We start from the raw sequence: 16,483 nt of genomic DNA on the forward strand, positions 1-16,483 counted from the left end.
TCCATATCCAGTGTTGGGGGCTGACAGGGGGCACCAGATGGGCTGCGGAAGCTGACACCAACATCTCTTCCTCCATCCCCAGAGATTTCCTGGAGCCCGATTCAGGGGTGAGTGATGTGGGAGGGGTCAGGCTGGGCTACAAGCGGAAGGAGTTTGATCCCACTCTTGGCTCCTAGAGTCCGGATCCCTACTGGAAACTAAAGAGCCGAGATTGAGGGGCAGGCTGGAGCCTGGGGGCTGGGTTCATATCCCACCTCAGCTGCAAAGTCCCGTGGACTACGTGGGTGTGAATAATGTCCCTGCCGAAGCTCAGTTTGTCCCAGGAACCTGCCCACACACCCGGGGAAGACAGTTGTTGCCATCAGGGTTGGTTTTGAGGTCTGAGTCAAGGCCTGGGGGCGGGGCGGGGGGCGGTTGGCAGGGTGAGATGGAAGGTTCCATAGTGGGGAGCCTGACTCACTGCTGCCCCCTGACTCCCCTAGACATGTCCAGAGGTGGATGAAGAAGGTTTCACTGTCCGGCCTGATGTGACCCAGAACAATATCCTTCTGGCACCCCCTGGGGGCAGTTGTTGGCACAGCAAGGACAAAATAGTCCACAATAACCAGTCCACCTTCAGCAATTCTCTCTGTGTACATCCTGGAGAGAGTCTCCGTTGTGGATGAAGCCAACCTAAATGAAAACACCCACTCTATGGGGTCAGCACTGGGCGAGAGGGAGAGAGAAAGGGAGAGCCAGCAAGGATTCCTGGAGGAGGGGGCACCAGTGTTGGGGTTTTGCAGCTGAATAGGAGTTTGCCAGTTAGGTCTGGGCATGCTTGTGCAAAGGCTTGGCTGGGGGATGGGAGTGCTGGTAGGACATGGTGTCAGGACTGAAGGTGGCACATGGTGAGCAATGGGATTGGGCAGGACCTCAAAGGGTTTGAGCAGGGAGGGACAAGGCTGGATTGGAGAGCTGACTGGGGGAAAGCTTGTGTTGGGATTGGCTTGGACCTTGACTGCAGCCCACGCACGGCCGAGCCCTCCCGTTTCTCGTCCAGCGACTCTGACTTCGACGATGAAGAGCCCCGCAAGTTCTACGTGCACATCAAGCCCGCCCCGGCCCGGGCTCCAGCCTGCAGCCCCGAGGCAGCAGCGGCACAGCTCAGGGCCACTGCGGGCAGCCTCATCCTTCCTCCTGGCCCAGGGGTGAGGCGTGGGAGGGGTGCCCTGGGTGTTGCTGGAGAGGCTGGCTGGATGCACTCGTGTGTGATGTTGCCCACTTTGTCCACAGGGCACCATGAAACGCCATTCTTCACGTGAGTAGCCTTTGGTCTTCAGAGTGGGGAGGATCCTAAGGAAGGGAGGCTATGGGTTTGGGCTTGAATCATAGCTCTGTTTTGTAACTTTGGGCAGGCTGCTTAACCACACTGACCTTCAGTCTCCTTTTCTGTAAAATGAGGTCATTATGAAATTAAGTGAGAGCTGAAAGGGGTAGCTGGGGCCAGGAGGAGCCAGCATCTGGAGACAGGCTCGCTCAGGCTTGAATCCATGTCTGCCTGATTTGCTGATCACCTTGGACAACTGGGTGGACACCCCCGAGCCTCGGTCCCTTGGTCTGTGGAGTGGGGAGCATTGCAGACAGGGTGACAAAAAGGCTCAAGGAGGTGCATCTCTTGTAGGGGACGCTGCTGGGAAACCCCAGAGACCTCGGTCTGCCCCCAGAACCAGCAGGTGGGTTCCACATGAGTGGGCAGGTGGGGGCTGTCCCCACCTCCTCCCTCCGCCTCCCCATGTCCCTGCCTGGTGTTCTCTTGTCCTGGCTGGGAGTTGACGTCATGCTGGGGTTTTTTTGTTTTTGTTTTTGTTTTTGTTTTCAGACAGAGTCTCACTCTGTCACCCAGGCTGGAGTGCAGTGGCGCGATCTCGGCTCACTGCAACCTCCACCTCCTGAGTTCAAGCGATTTTCATGCCTCAGCCTCCCAAGTAGCTGGGATTACAGGCACCCACCACCACGCCCAGCTAACTTTTGTATTTTTAGTAGAGACAGGGTTTCACCATGTTGGCCCGGCTGGTCTCGAACTCCTGACCTCAAGTGATCTGCCCACCTCGGCTTCCCAAAGTGCTGGGATTACAGGCATGAGCCATTGTGCCTGGCCCATGCTGGCTTTTGAGGGACCATTTAGTCATTCATTTGATGCACATTTATTGAGTGCCTGCTGTGTACCTGTGCTGTTCTAGGGCCTGGGTTCTGAGACAGGTCTCCCTTCTCAGAGTCACATTCTAATGACTCAGATTTTAAGAATAGCAAATAGGGCCAGGCATGGCGGCTCACGCCTGTAATTCCAGCACTTTGGGAGGCCACGGCAGGCAGATCACCTGAGGTCGAGAGTTCGAGACCAGCCTGACCAACATAGAGAAACCCCGTCTCTACTAAAAATACAGCATTAGCCAGGCGTGGTGGCGCATGCCTGTAATCCCAGCTATTCGAGAGGCTGAGGCAGGAGAATCGCTTGAACATGGGAGGTGGAGCTTGCAGTAAGCCACTGTTGCGCCATTGCACTCCAGCCTGGGCAGCAAGAGGAAACTATGTCTCAAAACAAAAAAAAAAAGAGCAAATAAGTTAGAGCATATTTGATACTTCTAAGTGCTATGAAGAAACTAAAGCCGATGGGAAGACAGGAGGAGGTGACTTCCCTTGAGGTGGGGATGGGAACCTCCCTGAGGGGGTGACTTGGAGCTAAGCCCCAAAGAGGAGCCAGGAAGTGGCTATGAAGAGAGCTGGGGAAATGGAACTCCAGACTGGGAACAGGCTGAGCACAGTGGCTCACACCTGTAATCCTAGCACTTTGGGAGGCCAAAGCAGCCAGATCACTTGAGGTCAGGAGTTTGGGATCAGCCCGGCCAGCATGGTAAAACCCCATCTCTGCTAAAAATACAAAAATTAGCCGGGCATGGTGGCAGGTGCCTGTAATCCCAGCTACTCTGGAGGCTGAGGCAGGAGAATCGCTTGAACCCAGGAAGCGGAGGTTGCAGCAAGCTGAGATCGTGCCACTGCACTGCAGCCTGGCCGACAGAGCAAGACTCCGTCTAAAAAAAAAACTGGGAACAGCATGTGCAAAGGCCCCAGGGTGGGATGAGGCTTGGGAAAAATAGAAGCAGCGCTCTTGGCTTCACCCTCTCTAGCTGTGCAGAGAGATTGCAGTCAGAGGAGCAGATGTCCAAGAACCTCTTTGGGCCGCCCCTGGAGTCAGCCTTTGACCACGAAGATTTTACAGGTGATGGGGATAAGGGATTGGAGGGCATGGGTGGGGCCATTGCAAAGTTAGGCCAATCAGGCCCCCTGGAGGCCAGGCTGGAGGGAGGACTAGTCCGTGTAGGGGTGGGCGGGGCCAGAGGGCGGGTGGGAGGGGCCATAGATAGGGCGGGGCCTTGGCCAGTGGGCGGTGACTGGGTGGACGGGCCCGACATTTGTGGAGAGGGAAGTCACCAGAAGGTGTAGCCTTGGGGGCGTGCACAAGGACTTTGAATGGGGGCCCCCCTGACCTTCCCTCGACGTGGCCGTGGCCTGCAGGAGGATGGGCAGGGACTCTGAGTGGGCGAGGGTCGGAGCTGACCGCCCGCTTCCCTCCCCAAGGCTCTAGCAGCCTGGGCTTCACCTCCAGCCCCTCCCCTTTCTCCTCCTCGTCGCCCGAAAACGTGGAGGATTCCGGCCTGGACTCTCCGTCCCACGCGGCACCTGGCCCCTCCCCAGATTCCTGGGTCCCCCGCCCAGGCACCCCGCAGAGCCCGCCCAGCTGTAGGGCGCCACCCCCAGAGGCCAGGGGTATCCGGGCACCGCCTCTGCCAGACTCGCCGCAGCCCCTCGCCCCGTCTCCAGGCCCCTGGGGGCTGGAGGCCTTGGCCGGAGGAGGTGAGTCCAGCGGGCCTAGGCCTGAGAGTTGCTGGAACCCTGGGCGGGGGATTGAGCGCCTGCTGTGGGCAGGGCCTGATCAGGCTGCTGGAGACACAGCCAGGACCAGGCAGGCAGAACCTCTCGCCGTTTCAGGGACAACAATGAGATGGACATTTAGCAAGGCAGGCGGTAGCGGGTGCCAGGTGGGGGCCCTCCTTGAGGAAGGGACATCTGAGCTGAGATTTGAGGGAGGTGAGGAGAGAACCACGTGGACATGAGGGGAAAGACGTGCTGGGCAGAGGGCACGTCCCTGCAAAGGCCCTGGGGCAGGAGCGCGCTAGGCCTGTCTGAAGAACAGCAAGGAGGTCTGCCTGCTGGAACGGGGTGATGAGGGAAGGAGGAAGAAGAGAAGGCAGGGACCAGGAAGGGCCTGATGGGCCCAGGGAGGGCTTGTGAATGTTACCCTGAGTAACGCTGAGGGCCATGAGCAGGGGAGGGGCGGGACCTGACTCAGGGGTCACAGGCTCCCTCTGGCAGCTTCGGAAGTGAGGGCAGAAACCAGAGACTGGGGAGGCAACCAGGGAGGCAAGTAGGCGATGGGGGTAAGGGTGGCAGTGGGAGAAGCAGGTGGACAGGTCGCTGCAGGGGAGAGGGCGGAGGAGTAAGGATGGGGAAGGGGCGGAGTCAAGGGAGGGAGGAGGATGGGGAAGGGGCGGAGTCAAGGGAGGGAGGAGGATGGGGAAGGGGTGGAGTCAAGGGAGGGAGGAGGGTGGGGAAGGGATGGAGTCAGGGAGGGGTGGAGGACGTTGAGGCTGGGCCTTTAGGTGTCAGGTGCACCGTGGACCCTGAGTGTGGGGAAGGTCAGGTCAGAGCACCCCCTCCCTGAAGACGACATCAAAACAGGAGGAGCAGTCGCCCAGGGAGAGCAGAGGAGAGGACAGAGCTGGGGAGCCCAGAGGGGTTGGAGACAAGAGGACAGCAGGAGATGGGGGGAGAGTGACGGGATGGGCTCCTGGGGGCTGCCTGAGGAGAATGGGAAGCCCCCGAGTCAGAGGGACTGTGGGCTGTGACCACCCGAGGTCCCCAGTAGTGTCAACAAGGGCGCCTGGCACCCTCCATAGGAAAGAGCCAGGCTGGAGCCCGTTCAAGGGAGAGCTGAGTGGGTGGAGACCACAGAGTAGGGGCAGAAGAAGCTCTTTTTTTTTTTTTTTTTGAGAGGGAGTTTTGCTCTTGTTGCCCAGGCTAGAGTGCAGTGGTGTGATCTTGGCTCACTGCAACCTCTGCCTCCCAGGTTCAAACAGTTCTCTGCCTCAGCCTCCCAAGCAGCTGGGACTACAGGTGCGTACTGCCACACCTGGCTAATTTTTGTATTTTTAGTAGAGATGGGGTTTCGCCATGTTGGCCAGGCTGGTCTCGAACTCCTGACCTCAGGTGATCTGCCTGCCTCGGCCTCTCAAAGCGTTGAGATTACAGGTGTGAGCCACCGCACCCGGCCTGAGCAGAGGCTCTTACCCAACCCTGCAAATTCTGCCCCCCAGGGGACATTGGCAGTGTCTGGAGACATTTTTGGTTGTCACTACCAGGCAGGAGTGGTGCTCCTGGCATTCAGTGGGTGGAGGCCTGGGTTGCTGCTCAGCACCCTACAGTGCACAGGGCAGCCCCCACCCCCGAGAATGGTCCAGCCCCCAAATACCCGCAGTGCTGAGGCTGAGAAAGTCGGGTAGAGGGGGGAGCACAGCCTGGGGTACAGGTGAGAGGGTAGGTAGGTGGGAGGGGAGGTAGGCAAGCAAGGGAGCACGTTCATAGATGGAACAGAACCAGGACCGTGAGGAAGCAGGAGAGGGAGGGGAGCTTGGGTGTTAAAGGCATGAGACCCAGACACAGACCACAGTAGGTGGCTGCAGTCAGGTTCTCGGAAAGGGTAGAGGTCACAGAATGGCTGAATGTTGGCTAAAAATCCTCTGCTGAATCCCCCTTACAGCATGCCTGCGTCTTAAGCCTTCAGTGCTTGCTTGCATACCCCCAGTGATGGGGAGCTCACCCCTTATTGGGCCACCATTCTGGGAGGGTCGGGGGTGTGGACAGTATCCGTAATCCTGTCTAGCACCTTTTCTGCAACCCCAGGACTTCAGACCCATTGGAGGTCTCCGCAGAAAAGCCCACCTCCTAAGATTTTGGCCGAGTTTGTGCCCCTGGGGAGGCCCCAGAGGCTCCGGGCAGCATCTCAGCAGTGCCTCTTTGTACTCGCTCCCAGACCTGATGCCTGCACCTGCTGACCCCACAGCCAGGGAGGGCCTGGCAGCCCCACCCAGGAGACTTCGCTCTAGGAAGGTGTCCTGCCCTCTCACACGTAGCAACGGGGACCTGGTAGGTGAGGGGGCATGGCAGGAGCTGGGCTGGGGGTCGCCTCTGGGGTCAGCTTTTGGGCACTGGTCCTGGGGCACTCACAGCCTAGATTGTCTCTTTCCCTTTCAGTCTCGTTCCCTGAGCCCCTGCCCACTGGGCTCTTCAGCCCCCAGCACTGCCTTGGAACGGCCCAGCTTCTTATCCCAGACAGGACACGGTACGTGAGGGCGGTCTTGGGCCTGGCTTTGGGCCTCAGTGTCACCTTCTCTGGTCTGGGTGGGTGGCTTCTCTGTTGGCAGAGGTGTGGTTGGGCTGGGGGAGTCTCGAGCCTGGAGCCTATATTCATGCTGTCTATCCGTTGTTCCCCATTCCCTCCCCACCACCCCCAGGAGTCTCCCGGGGTCCGAGCCCTGTGGTCCTGGGCTCCCAGGATGCCCTGCCCATAGCCACAGCCTTCACGGAGTATGTCCACGCCTACTTCCGTGGCCACAGCCCCAGGTACCTGGTGATGGGCAGACAGGGCCCGTGGGGAGTCTGTGTTGGGGAGGTCCAGCAGGGACAGCTTTCAGATGTGCTTCATGGTGTCTTATGGTGAAGGGGCCTTGAACACTGAGCCAAGTGACCAGGCCCCTGTCCTGAGGGCAGTGGAGCCATAGGAGGGCCTTTTTTTTTTTTTTTTTTTTTTTTTTGAGACGGGGTTTCACTCTTGTTGCCCAGGCTGGTGTGCAGTGGTGCAATCTCAGCTCACTGCAACCTCCACCTCCCGGGTTCAAGCAATTCTCCTGCCTCAGCCTCCCGAGTAGCTGGAACTACAGGTGCGTGCCACTGCACCCAACTAAATTATTGTACTTTTTATTTGTTTGTTTGTTTGTTTGTTTGTTTTGAGACAGGGTCTCACTCCGTCGCCCAGGCTGGAGTGTAGTGGCATGATCTCGGCTCACTGCCACTTCTGCCTCCTGGGTTCAAGAGATTCTCCTGCCTCAGCCTCCCGAGTAATTCTGGGATTACAGGCACATGCCACCACACTTTGCTGATTTTGTGTTTTTAGTAGAGACAGGGTTTCACCATGTTGGCCAGGCTGGTCTCGAACTCCTGGCCTCAAGTGATCCACCTGCCTCAGCCTCCCAAGGTGCTGGGATTATAGACATGAGCCACTGTGTCCAGCCATAGGAGAGCATTTAAACAGGGCTAGGCATTGCTGTAGACTCCAAGGCTGCTGTGGGCATTGAGATGAAGGGAGTAATACTAGAAGTTAGGCCCAGTAAGGGGGTAAGGGAGTGGGTTAGGGACAAGCAGAGGGCAGGGATATATATTTGGGTGGCCTTCAGCAGAAAAGATCTGAAAGTCAAACCATGAAGAAGAGGAGAGTGTCAGATCAAAAATCCAAGCAAAGGATAGCTAAAAAACTGAACATTTTAATTTGAGCTTCCTGGTGGCCTAGAAGAAAAGAGAACTAGGGAAGGAGATGTTCCTGCCTCCTTCAGCCCAGGGTGGATTCTTCCTGTCCAGGCAGGAACGGAAGAGGAGGTTGGGGGAAAGGATACGGGGGATCATCAGGGCCATCCTAGATCCGAGGAGTCTGGGGAGCCACAGGCACCAGTGAAACCAGGAGAAGGGGGAGGATAAGGCACCAGGCAGAGCCCTAAGCCAACACCCAGTCCCCTCATCCTTCCCCAGCTGCCTGGCTCGAGTAACTGGGGAGCTGACCATGACCTTCCCTGCTGGCATCGTGCGTGTGTTCAGCGGGACCCCACCCCCACCTGTCCTCAGCTTCCGGCTTGTACACACAACCCCTATTGAGCACTTCCAGCCCAACGCCGATCTGCTCTTCAGGTACTATGGATGGGCAGTGGGAGAGGGCCTCGGAGGCTGCTGGGGGTCAGGGGCTTCTGGACTCTGAATTCCCTGCTTCCTGGGAATTTTTTTTCTTTTTTTTGTAGAGACGGAGTCTTGCTCTGTCACCCGGGCTGGAGTGCAATGGTGTGATCTCGGCTCACTGCAACTCCGCCTCCCGGGTTCAAGCAATTCTCCTGCCTCAGCCTTCCAAGTAGCTGGGATTACAGGCATGTGCCACTACACCCAGCTAATTTCGTTCATATTTTAGTAGAGACAGGGTTTCACCATGTTGCCCAGGCTGGTCTCGAACTCCTGAGCTGAGGCAATCTGCCCGCCTTGGCCTCCCAAAGTGCTAGGATTACAGGCGTGAGCCACCACACCTGGCTTGGTTTTTTTTTTTTTTTTAATTATTATTATTTTTTTTTTTTGAGATGGAGTTTTGCTCTTGTTGCCCAGGCTGGAGTACAGTGGTGTGATCTTGGCTCACTGCAAGCTCTGCCTTCCAGATTCAAGTGATTCTCTTGCCTCAGCCTCCTGAGTAGCTGGGATTACAGGCGTGTGCCACCATGCTTGGCTGATTTTTGTATTTTTAGTAGAGATGGGGTTTCACCATGTTGGTCAGGCTGGTCTTAAACTCCTGACCTCAGGTGATCCACCCATCTCAGCCTCCCAAAGTGCTGGGATTACAAGCATGAGCCACCACACCCAGCTACCTCCTGGGATTTGCTGTGTGGCGTGGGGCAAGTAACTTGCCGTCTCTGATCCTTGTTTTCCATCCCTCCTTTACTGCCCCCACCACAACCACCCAGGTAGGGCTTTGCTAGGCCCAGGGTGGGCCAGGAAATTGCATCTTTAGGAAGGGGTAGATTGAATGCTGGGAGCCCTGGGAGGGCATGTCCCGAGGATTGGGGTGATCAGTCCGGGTCTCTGCAGTGACCCCTCCCAGAGTGACCCTGAGACCAAAGACTTCTGGCTCAACATGGCAGCTCTGACCGAGGCCCTGCAGCGCCAGGCAGAGCAGAACCCCACCGCCTCCTACTACAACGTGGTGCTGCTGCGATACCAGGTGCGCCACCCTCATGGGGCCGGGAGGAGGTGGTGGAGTTGGGGACACGGTGAGCCGGCAGCAGACATGGAGGCGCCTGCATGTTGGCCAGGCTGGTCTCAAATTCCTGACCTCAAGAGATCCAATCTGTGAGAGCCAAAGAGCTGGAGGGAGTAGGCAGTGTGGGCCGGGAATGAACGGTGGAGGAGTAGGCAGTGTGGGAGAGCAGGCATCCCCTGTTGCAGATAGCATCTTTATATGAAATAGCAGCAGTCCAGCCCGGGAACCTTACACTTGAACTTCCCTGGGAGACTTTGTTAGAATGAGGCACTCTCCTGCCCCCTGCTGGAAACCTGGTGTAATATAGCCTCTCATTCATCAAATCTCCCTGTGATTGGGCCCCCTTGGGGCGGTGCGTGCATGGCAGGGTCAAGGTGGTTGAATAGCGCATGGTGCGGCAAGATGGGATGGCCCAAGCTGTGTCCTTTCTCCCATTCTCATTCTTCCTAGTTCTCCCGCCCGGGTCCCCAGTCTGTGCCTCTGCAGCTCAGTGCCCACTGGCAGTGTGGGGCCACCCTCACCCAGGTCTCAGTGGAGTACGGCTACCAGCCTGGTGCCACGGCTGTGCCCACACCACTCACGAACGTCCAGATCCTACTGCCTGTGGGGGAGCCTGTGACCAACGTCCGCCTGCAGCCGGCTGCCACCTGGTGAGGGCATGCGGGAGGCCAAGGAAGACTCAGCAGTTTCCCCCATAACCCCAGACCTTCTCCTTGATGCGACGATTAAAGGGTGCACCCTCGGCCTGACCGTTAACTGTGAGCCCACCCTGCTTAGCACTAAGGGTGATATTATGAGTGCCAGGTGCGGTGGCTCATGCCTGTAATTGCAGCGCTTTGGGAGGCTGAGGTGGGAGGATCACTTAAGGCCAGGAATTTGAGACCAGCCTGGGCAATATAGTGAGACATCATCTCTACAAAAAATATTTTATTTATTTATTTAATTTATTTTGAGATGAAGTCTCGCTCTGTCGTGCAGGGTGAAGTGCAGTGGCACGATCTCAGCTCACTGCAACCTCCACCTCCCGGGTTCAAGTGATTTTCTCTGCCTCAGCCTCCCGAGTAGCTGGGATTACGGGTGCCTGCTACCACACCCAGCTGATTTTTGTATTTTTTTAGTAGACGTGAGGGTTCACCATGTTGGTCAGGCTTGTCTCGAACTCCTCACCTCAGGTGATCCACCCGCTTCGGCCTCCCAAAGTACTGCAATTATAGGCATGAGCCACTGCGCCCAGCCTTACAAAAAAATATTTTAAAAAGTAGTCAGTCGTGGTAGTGTGCTCTTGTAGTCCCAGCTACTCAGGAGGCTGAGACAGAAGGATTGCTTGAGCCCAGGAGTTGAGGCTTCAGGGAGTTACCCTGGGTGACAACTGTCTCTCAAAAAACAAAAATTAAATTAAAAAAAAAAAAGGTAGTCTGCTGTGAAGAAGCCAGACTTATAGGACAGAATGCGTCATCTAAAAGTGCTGCAAGGAAGCCGGGCATGGTGGCTTATGCCTGTAATCCCAACACTTTGGAAGACCAGGGCAGGTGGATCACCTGAGGTCAGGAGTTCGAGACCAGCCTGGCCAATATGGTGAAACCCTGTCTCTACTAAATTACAAAAATTAGCCAGGCATGGTGGTGGGCGCCTGTAACCCCAGCTACTCAGGAGGCTGAGGGAGGAGAATCGCTTGATCCCAGGAGGCATAGGCTGCAGTGAGCAGAGATCACACCAATGCACACCAGCCTGGGTGACAGAGGGAGACACCATCTCAAAAAAACAAAACACACACACATAAAAGTGCTGCAAGGCTGTGTGGCTCCACAGCTGTTCCACATCTCACCCTCATTTCACAGATGGGGAAATGAGGTGAAGTAGGGGAGAAGGTTTGCTGGGGTCACACAGCCAGGAGGCAGCTGAAGTGGGACCGTGGGCTCTCAGCATCCTCTTTGGGGAAGCCCTGATTAAGATTCTTTCTCTGCCAGGAACCTGGAGGAGAAGCGGCTCACTTGGAGGCTTCCAGATGTGTCCGAGGCAGGGGGTGAGCTGTGGTTGTGCATGAGGGCTGGGTGGGAGGGACTGGGGTCAGGTGGGAGGCACTTATTTATGTTGGGGAAGAATTGGGGACATACTGAGGGCCGGCAAGTATGGGCATTGAGGAAGTCTTTAAAAAGTTGGAGTGAGGCCGGGCTGGGTGGCATAGGTCTGTAATCCCAGTGCTTTGGGATGCCCAGGCTGCAGGATCACTTGAGTCCAGCAGTTGGAGGCTGCAGTGACCCATGATCGTACCACTGCACTCTAGCCTGGGCAATAGAGCCAGACCCTGTCTCTAAAAAACAAACAAACAAAAAAGGCCAGGTGCAGTGGCTCATGCCTGTAATCCCAGCACTTTGGGAGGCTGAGGCAGGTGGATCACTTGACGTCAGGAGTTCAAGACCTGCCTGGCCAGCATGGTGAAACCCTGTCTCTGCTAAAAATATAAAAATTAGCTGGGTGTGATGGCATGCACCTGTGATCCCAGCTACTTGGGAGGCTGAGGCAGGAGAATCGCTTGAACCCAGTAGGTGAAGGTTGTAGTGAGCCGAGATCGTGTCACTGCACTCCAGCCAGGGTGACAGAGTGAGACTCTGTCTCAAAAAAAAAAAAAAAGCTGGAGGAGGGCCGAGCACAGTGGCATAGGTCTGGAATCCCAGTGCTTTGGGAGGCCCAGGTGGGAGGATCACTTGAGCCCAGGAGTTGGAGGCTTCACTACACTCCAGCCTGGGCAACAGAGCCAGACCCTGTCTCTAAAAAAAAAAAAAAAAAAACAAAAACTGGAGGAGAGGGTGTCCCAGGGACAAATGGCCAGGCACAGCAGGTGCAAAGGCCCTGAGGCAGGACTCCCTTGCCAGCCAAAGCCCAATGATGCCAGGAGAGATGGATGCAGGGGATTGAAGGGAGGTCTGATGGGGTACATGAAGGCCACAGAACAAAGGGCTTCAGGTGTGGGCCAAAGAGGATGGTTCACAGCTGGGATGGGGGCTGGTGCCAGGGCGCAGCTGACTGCAGGTCTCCCCAGGCTCTGGCCGCCTCTCTGCCAGCTGGGAGCCACTCTCAGGGCCCAGCACACCCAGCCCCGTGGCTGCACAGTTCACCAGCGAGGGGGCCACTCTGTCGGGCGTGGACTTGGAACTGGTGGGCAGCGGTTACCGCATGTCGCTGGTGAAGAGGAGGTTTGCCACAGGTACTCCCCAGCCCTGCTGCTGGGTGACCTCAGGAGCCGGGACCTTACGGGGGCAAGCCCCGGGGTATGAGGAGGGATTGGGGTATGGGGATCCTTGGGAAGGATAGGTGGGTGTTGGGGCCAGGAGACCCCAGATGGGGGCACAGGTGGGCAAGGAGTCAGGGCCCTGTGTATCTGGGGCTGGCCCCTGGAGGACGTCCTTGAAAGGATCCCAGCCAGGGAGCCCGAAGTCCCCCTGCCACTCCCTCCTCCAGCCCCGCCCTGTTCTCCTGCCCCCACCAAGGGGCTCCTGGGGCCCAGTGGCAGCAGGGACTATGAGTTACGGGGGTGTTTTGAAGAGGACAAGGATGACTGAAGCATCCCAGGATCAGAGCCGGGGAACCCCTCCCGTACCCCTCCTCCCCACCCCTCCCCCTCACAGCTGCGCCCCCACAGGGATGTACCTGGTGAGCTGCTGAACCTGCAAATGCTGCCGCCCCAACTCTACACTGCGCCCTGGTGCTGGCTGACCACTCCCTGCCCTCCTGCCGGACCCTGGGGCCTCCCACCCCAGCCTCCCTGAGGCCCAGACTCCGCGGAGAGGAGCCCCATGCCCAGCCTGGCTGAGCCCGAGATTCGCTCCTCCCCCTCATGCCAACCCCACACAGGTCCTGGCCTTTTAACATTCTTTGAATAAACACTTTATTTTCTAATAAAATAAAAAACAAAACCTTTTCCTGCTCCAGGAAATATCCTTTGCATTGCCAGAGAGGGGAGGAAGAGAAGGTGGATGGATATGAGAGACCTAATGCACCTCCCTCCCTGCACTGCGCTCAACCTGTACAGGGCCATTCTGGGAGAGAAAGAACCAGACACAGACACCCCAGCCCCATGGGCTCAGAGGTGGGCTACAGGGAGGAGGAGGACTACAGAAGCCCAGAAAGGGATGCCAGGAGTCTTCCCAAGCAGTCAGGAAGACTTTCTAAGGAGGGGGCATTATAAATGGGGTTTTGAGGTATGAGTAGGAGTTTGCAAGATAGGAATAGGCATCCCAAGCAAAGTGATGGAAGGTTGTTAGTTCAATGAGGAAGCAATTAGTCAACCTACAAACATTGAGTATCTACTGTATACCACGTAGCAGGGAGAAAGCTGTGAGCAGGACAAAGTTCTTGGAAGCCAGAAAGTGGAGATAGGAAGCCTGAGTGAGGAGCCTGCTTGGCCGCCACTGGCTGTGTGACTTTGAGCACAGGACTTGAGCCTCAGTTAGCTCATCTGCAACTCATCTCACTGGATATCTGTGGGAGGTCACACACTTAGAAGAGTGTCGACTATAGGGCAAAACCCCCAGTAGTACCAGGCAGCTTTGGGAGCCCCAGGAGGAGGGTGGACTTTGGTGCAGGTGTGCAAGAGTGGCCTGCTGGGGAGGGCAGGACAGAAGCAGTAACAGCGGACTGCAGTAGGGAGCAGGTCTGAGCCCAGTGGACAGTCTTGGGTCCTGATGGACATTCAGGGAACCAGGGCCCGTGTTCCTGACCTTGAGGCTGTACAGACCCCAGGGAGCAAGCCCAGACTGGACGAAGCTCAAAAGGAAGGAAGTAGGAGGCAGGATTTGGCCTGAGACCTGCTATGCGCTCTCTCTGATCCTCCCACCCTGTCCTCCAAAGAGAGAGTGCCTCTGGCTGTGCCTCGGTTTCCTTGTCTGTAAGATGGGAGGAATCCTGTAGTTGGGAGAGGTTCAGGGAGCATTCTTGGCACAAAGCAAGTGCATAATTAACATTGGCTGAGAGTCAGGCACCGTGGCTCACGCCTGTAATCCCAACACTTTGGGAGGCCGAGGCAGGAGGATCAGTTTAGAGCAGGAGTTCAAGACCAGCCTGGGCAACATAGCAAGACCCCCTGTTTCTACAAAAATAGGAAAATTGACCAAGCATGGTGGCACACGCCTATGGTCCCAGCTACTTGGGAGGCTGAGGCAGAAGGATCAATTGAACCCAGGAGGTTGAGGCTACAGTGAGCTAAGATCACACTGGTGCTCTCCAAGGCTCTGGGCAGCCACAGAGTGAGACACTGTCTCTCTTTTTTTTTTTTTTTTTTTTTTTTGAGACGGAGTCTCGCTCTGTTGCCCAGGCTGGAGTGCAGTGGCGCGATCTCGGCTCACTGTAAGCTCCGCCTCCCGGGTTCACGCCATTCTCCTGCCTCAGCCTCTCCGAGTAGCTGGGACTACAGGCGCCCGCCACCACGCCCGGCTAATTTTTTGTATTTTTTTAGTAGAGACGGAGTTTCACCGTGGTCTCGATCTCCTGACCTTGTGATTCGCCCGCCTCGGCCTCCCAAAGTGCTGGGATTACAAGCGTGAGCCACCACGCCCGGCTGAGAGACACTGTCTCTTAAATAGGCTGGGTAGGGTGGCTCATGCCTATAATCCCAGCACTTTGGGAGGCCGAGGCAGGTGGATCATTTGAGATCAGGAGTTCAAGACCAGCCTGGCCAACATGGTGAAACCCCGTCTCCACTAAAAATACAAAAAGTAGCCAGGTGGTAGTGGTGTGCATGTGTAATCCCTGCTACTTGGGAGGCTGATGCAGGTGAATCGCTTGAGCCTGGGAGGCAGAGGTTGTGATGAGCCCAGATTGCACCACTGCATTCCAGTCTGGGTGACAGAGTGAGACCCTGTTTCAAAACAAAACGAAACAAAAACAACAAAAAAGTCAGCTGTAGGAAGGAAGGATGATTATAGGAGTTGGGGCATCAAATGGGGGCAGAGGTGGCTGCAGCACCTGCCCTGTCTGGCTACAAACAGCCCAGGGACTTCCCAGCCCTTCATGTCTTCTCCCTTGCAGGTCTTAGCACCTAGGCTGTAAATTGAGAGACCACACCTGCCCAGTAGGGCCCTGGGTGTCAGAGAGAGCTGAGCTTTATAGAGGTGCCAAAATCAAAATCTGTTTGCCACCACCTCCTCATAATGTAGCCTAATCTGGGCGTGGGTTCTTGCCTGTCTGATAAGTGGCAGATATGTGGCACCTCCTAGTAGCTTTAGCTTGCCTTCCTTGGGACACAAATGAGGCTGGGCACCTTTTAAAATGAAGAAGGCATCTGGGCATGGTGACTCATGCCTGTAATTCCAGCACTCTGGGAGGCCAAGGCAGGCGGATCACTTGAGATCAGGAATTCGAGACTAGCCTGGCCAACATGGTAAAACTCCATCTCTACTAAAAATACAAAAGCCAGGCGTGGTGGTGGGCGCCTGTAATCCCAGCTATTCGGGAGGTTGAGGCAGGAGAATCACTGGAGCCCAGGAGGAGGAGGTTGCAGTGAGCTGAGAACACGCCACCACTCCAGCCTGGAAGACAGAGACTCCATCTCAAAAAAAAACAAACAAACAGGGCTGGGCGTGTTGGCTCACGCCTGTAATCCCAGCACTTTGGGAGGCCCAGGCAGGGGATCACTCGAGGCCAGGAGTTCGAGACCAGCCTGGCCAACATGGTGAAACCCCATATCTACTAAGAAAACAGAAATTAGCTGGGCATGGTGGCAGGTGTTTGTAATCTCAGCTACTCGGCAGGCTGAGGCAGGAGAATTGCTTGAACTCGGCAGGTGGAGGTTTCAGTGAGCCAAGATGGCGCCACTGCACTCCAGCCTTGGTGACAGAGCAAGACTCCGTCTCAAACAAACAAAAACAACAAAAAAAAACCCACAAGCAAACAAAAAAGCACAGAAGGCACTTTTCCCAGGTGTGGCCTCCTAACTGCCCAGCCTTCCAGAGCAGGTGGACGTGACCTATCTCAGAAGAGTGAATTCCAAGAGAGAGGGCGCAGAACTCGTTAAACCTGCCAACCCCGGGCAGGTGTGATGCCATTATGCAGTTTACATGTCCTGGTCTCTTCCACCCAGGTGGCCTTAAAACCTCAGCTGTGGCACAGAGTGATACATTGGCACAGCGCCATCAATTGGGTCACGTGTCAGAGGCCACTCCCAGCTGACAAGTGGCCTAATTGGATTTTCTTTTGAGCTGAAATTCACAAAACAAAAAATGACCTACTTTAAGGTGAACAATTTAGTGAGTTTCAGTATATTCATAATATTGTGCAACCACACCCTTTATCTAATTTGAGCACATTTTCATCCCCTCCGAAAGGAAA

At 56.0% G+C, this 16,483-nt stretch overlaps 1 protein-coding gene across 5 annotated transcripts in view; it reads left to right on the forward strand.

Moving 5' to 3' along the window:
- Positions 1–13,099, forward strand: part of FCHO1 (FCH and mu domain containing endocytic adaptor 1) — a 39,184-nt gene extending 26,085 nt beyond the window's left edge. For 4 of the 5 annotated variants that reach the window (XM_058425398.1, XM_032170109.2, XM_058425400.1 and 1 more), the window contains 16 exons: positions 83–107; positions 483–540; positions 1,009–1,187; positions 1,273–1,297; positions 1,661–1,712; positions 3,165–3,256; positions 3,616–3,891; positions 6,128–6,240; positions 6,349–6,436; positions 6,609–6,717; positions 7,897–8,052; positions 8,989–9,121; positions 9,611–9,810; positions 11,128–11,183; positions 12,201–12,365; positions 12,801–13,099. In XM_058425398.1, coding sequence (XP_058281381.1) covers positions 83–107; positions 483–540; positions 1,009–1,187; positions 1,273–1,297; positions 1,661–1,712; positions 3,165–3,256; positions 3,616–3,891; positions 6,128–6,240; positions 6,349–6,436; positions 6,609–6,717; positions 7,897–8,052; positions 8,989–9,121; positions 9,611–9,810; positions 11,128–11,183; positions 12,201–12,365; positions 12,801–12,823 — 1,750 coding nt within the window. In that variant the 3' untranslated portion in view covers positions 12,824–13,099. The remainder of the gene's footprint in view (positions 1–82; positions 108–482; positions 541–1,008; positions 1,188–1,272; positions 1,298–1,660; positions 1,713–3,164; positions 3,257–3,615; positions 3,892–6,127; positions 6,241–6,348; positions 6,437–6,608; positions 6,718–7,896; positions 8,053–8,988; positions 9,122–9,610; positions 9,811–11,127; positions 11,184–12,200; positions 12,366–12,800) is intronic. The other variant, XM_058425401.1, reaches the window with a different exon arrangement.
- The last annotated feature ends 3,384 nt before the right edge of the window (positions 13,100–16,483 follow it).

The sequence above is a fragment of the Hylobates moloch genome, unplaced genomic scaffold (assembly GCF_009828535.3).
Source record: "Hylobates moloch isolate HMO894 unplaced genomic scaffold, HMol_V3 SCAFFOLD_12, whole genome shotgun sequence".
In the NCBI taxonomy this organism is placed as follows: Eukaryota; Metazoa; Chordata; class Mammalia; order Primates; family Hylobatidae; genus Hylobates; species Hylobates moloch.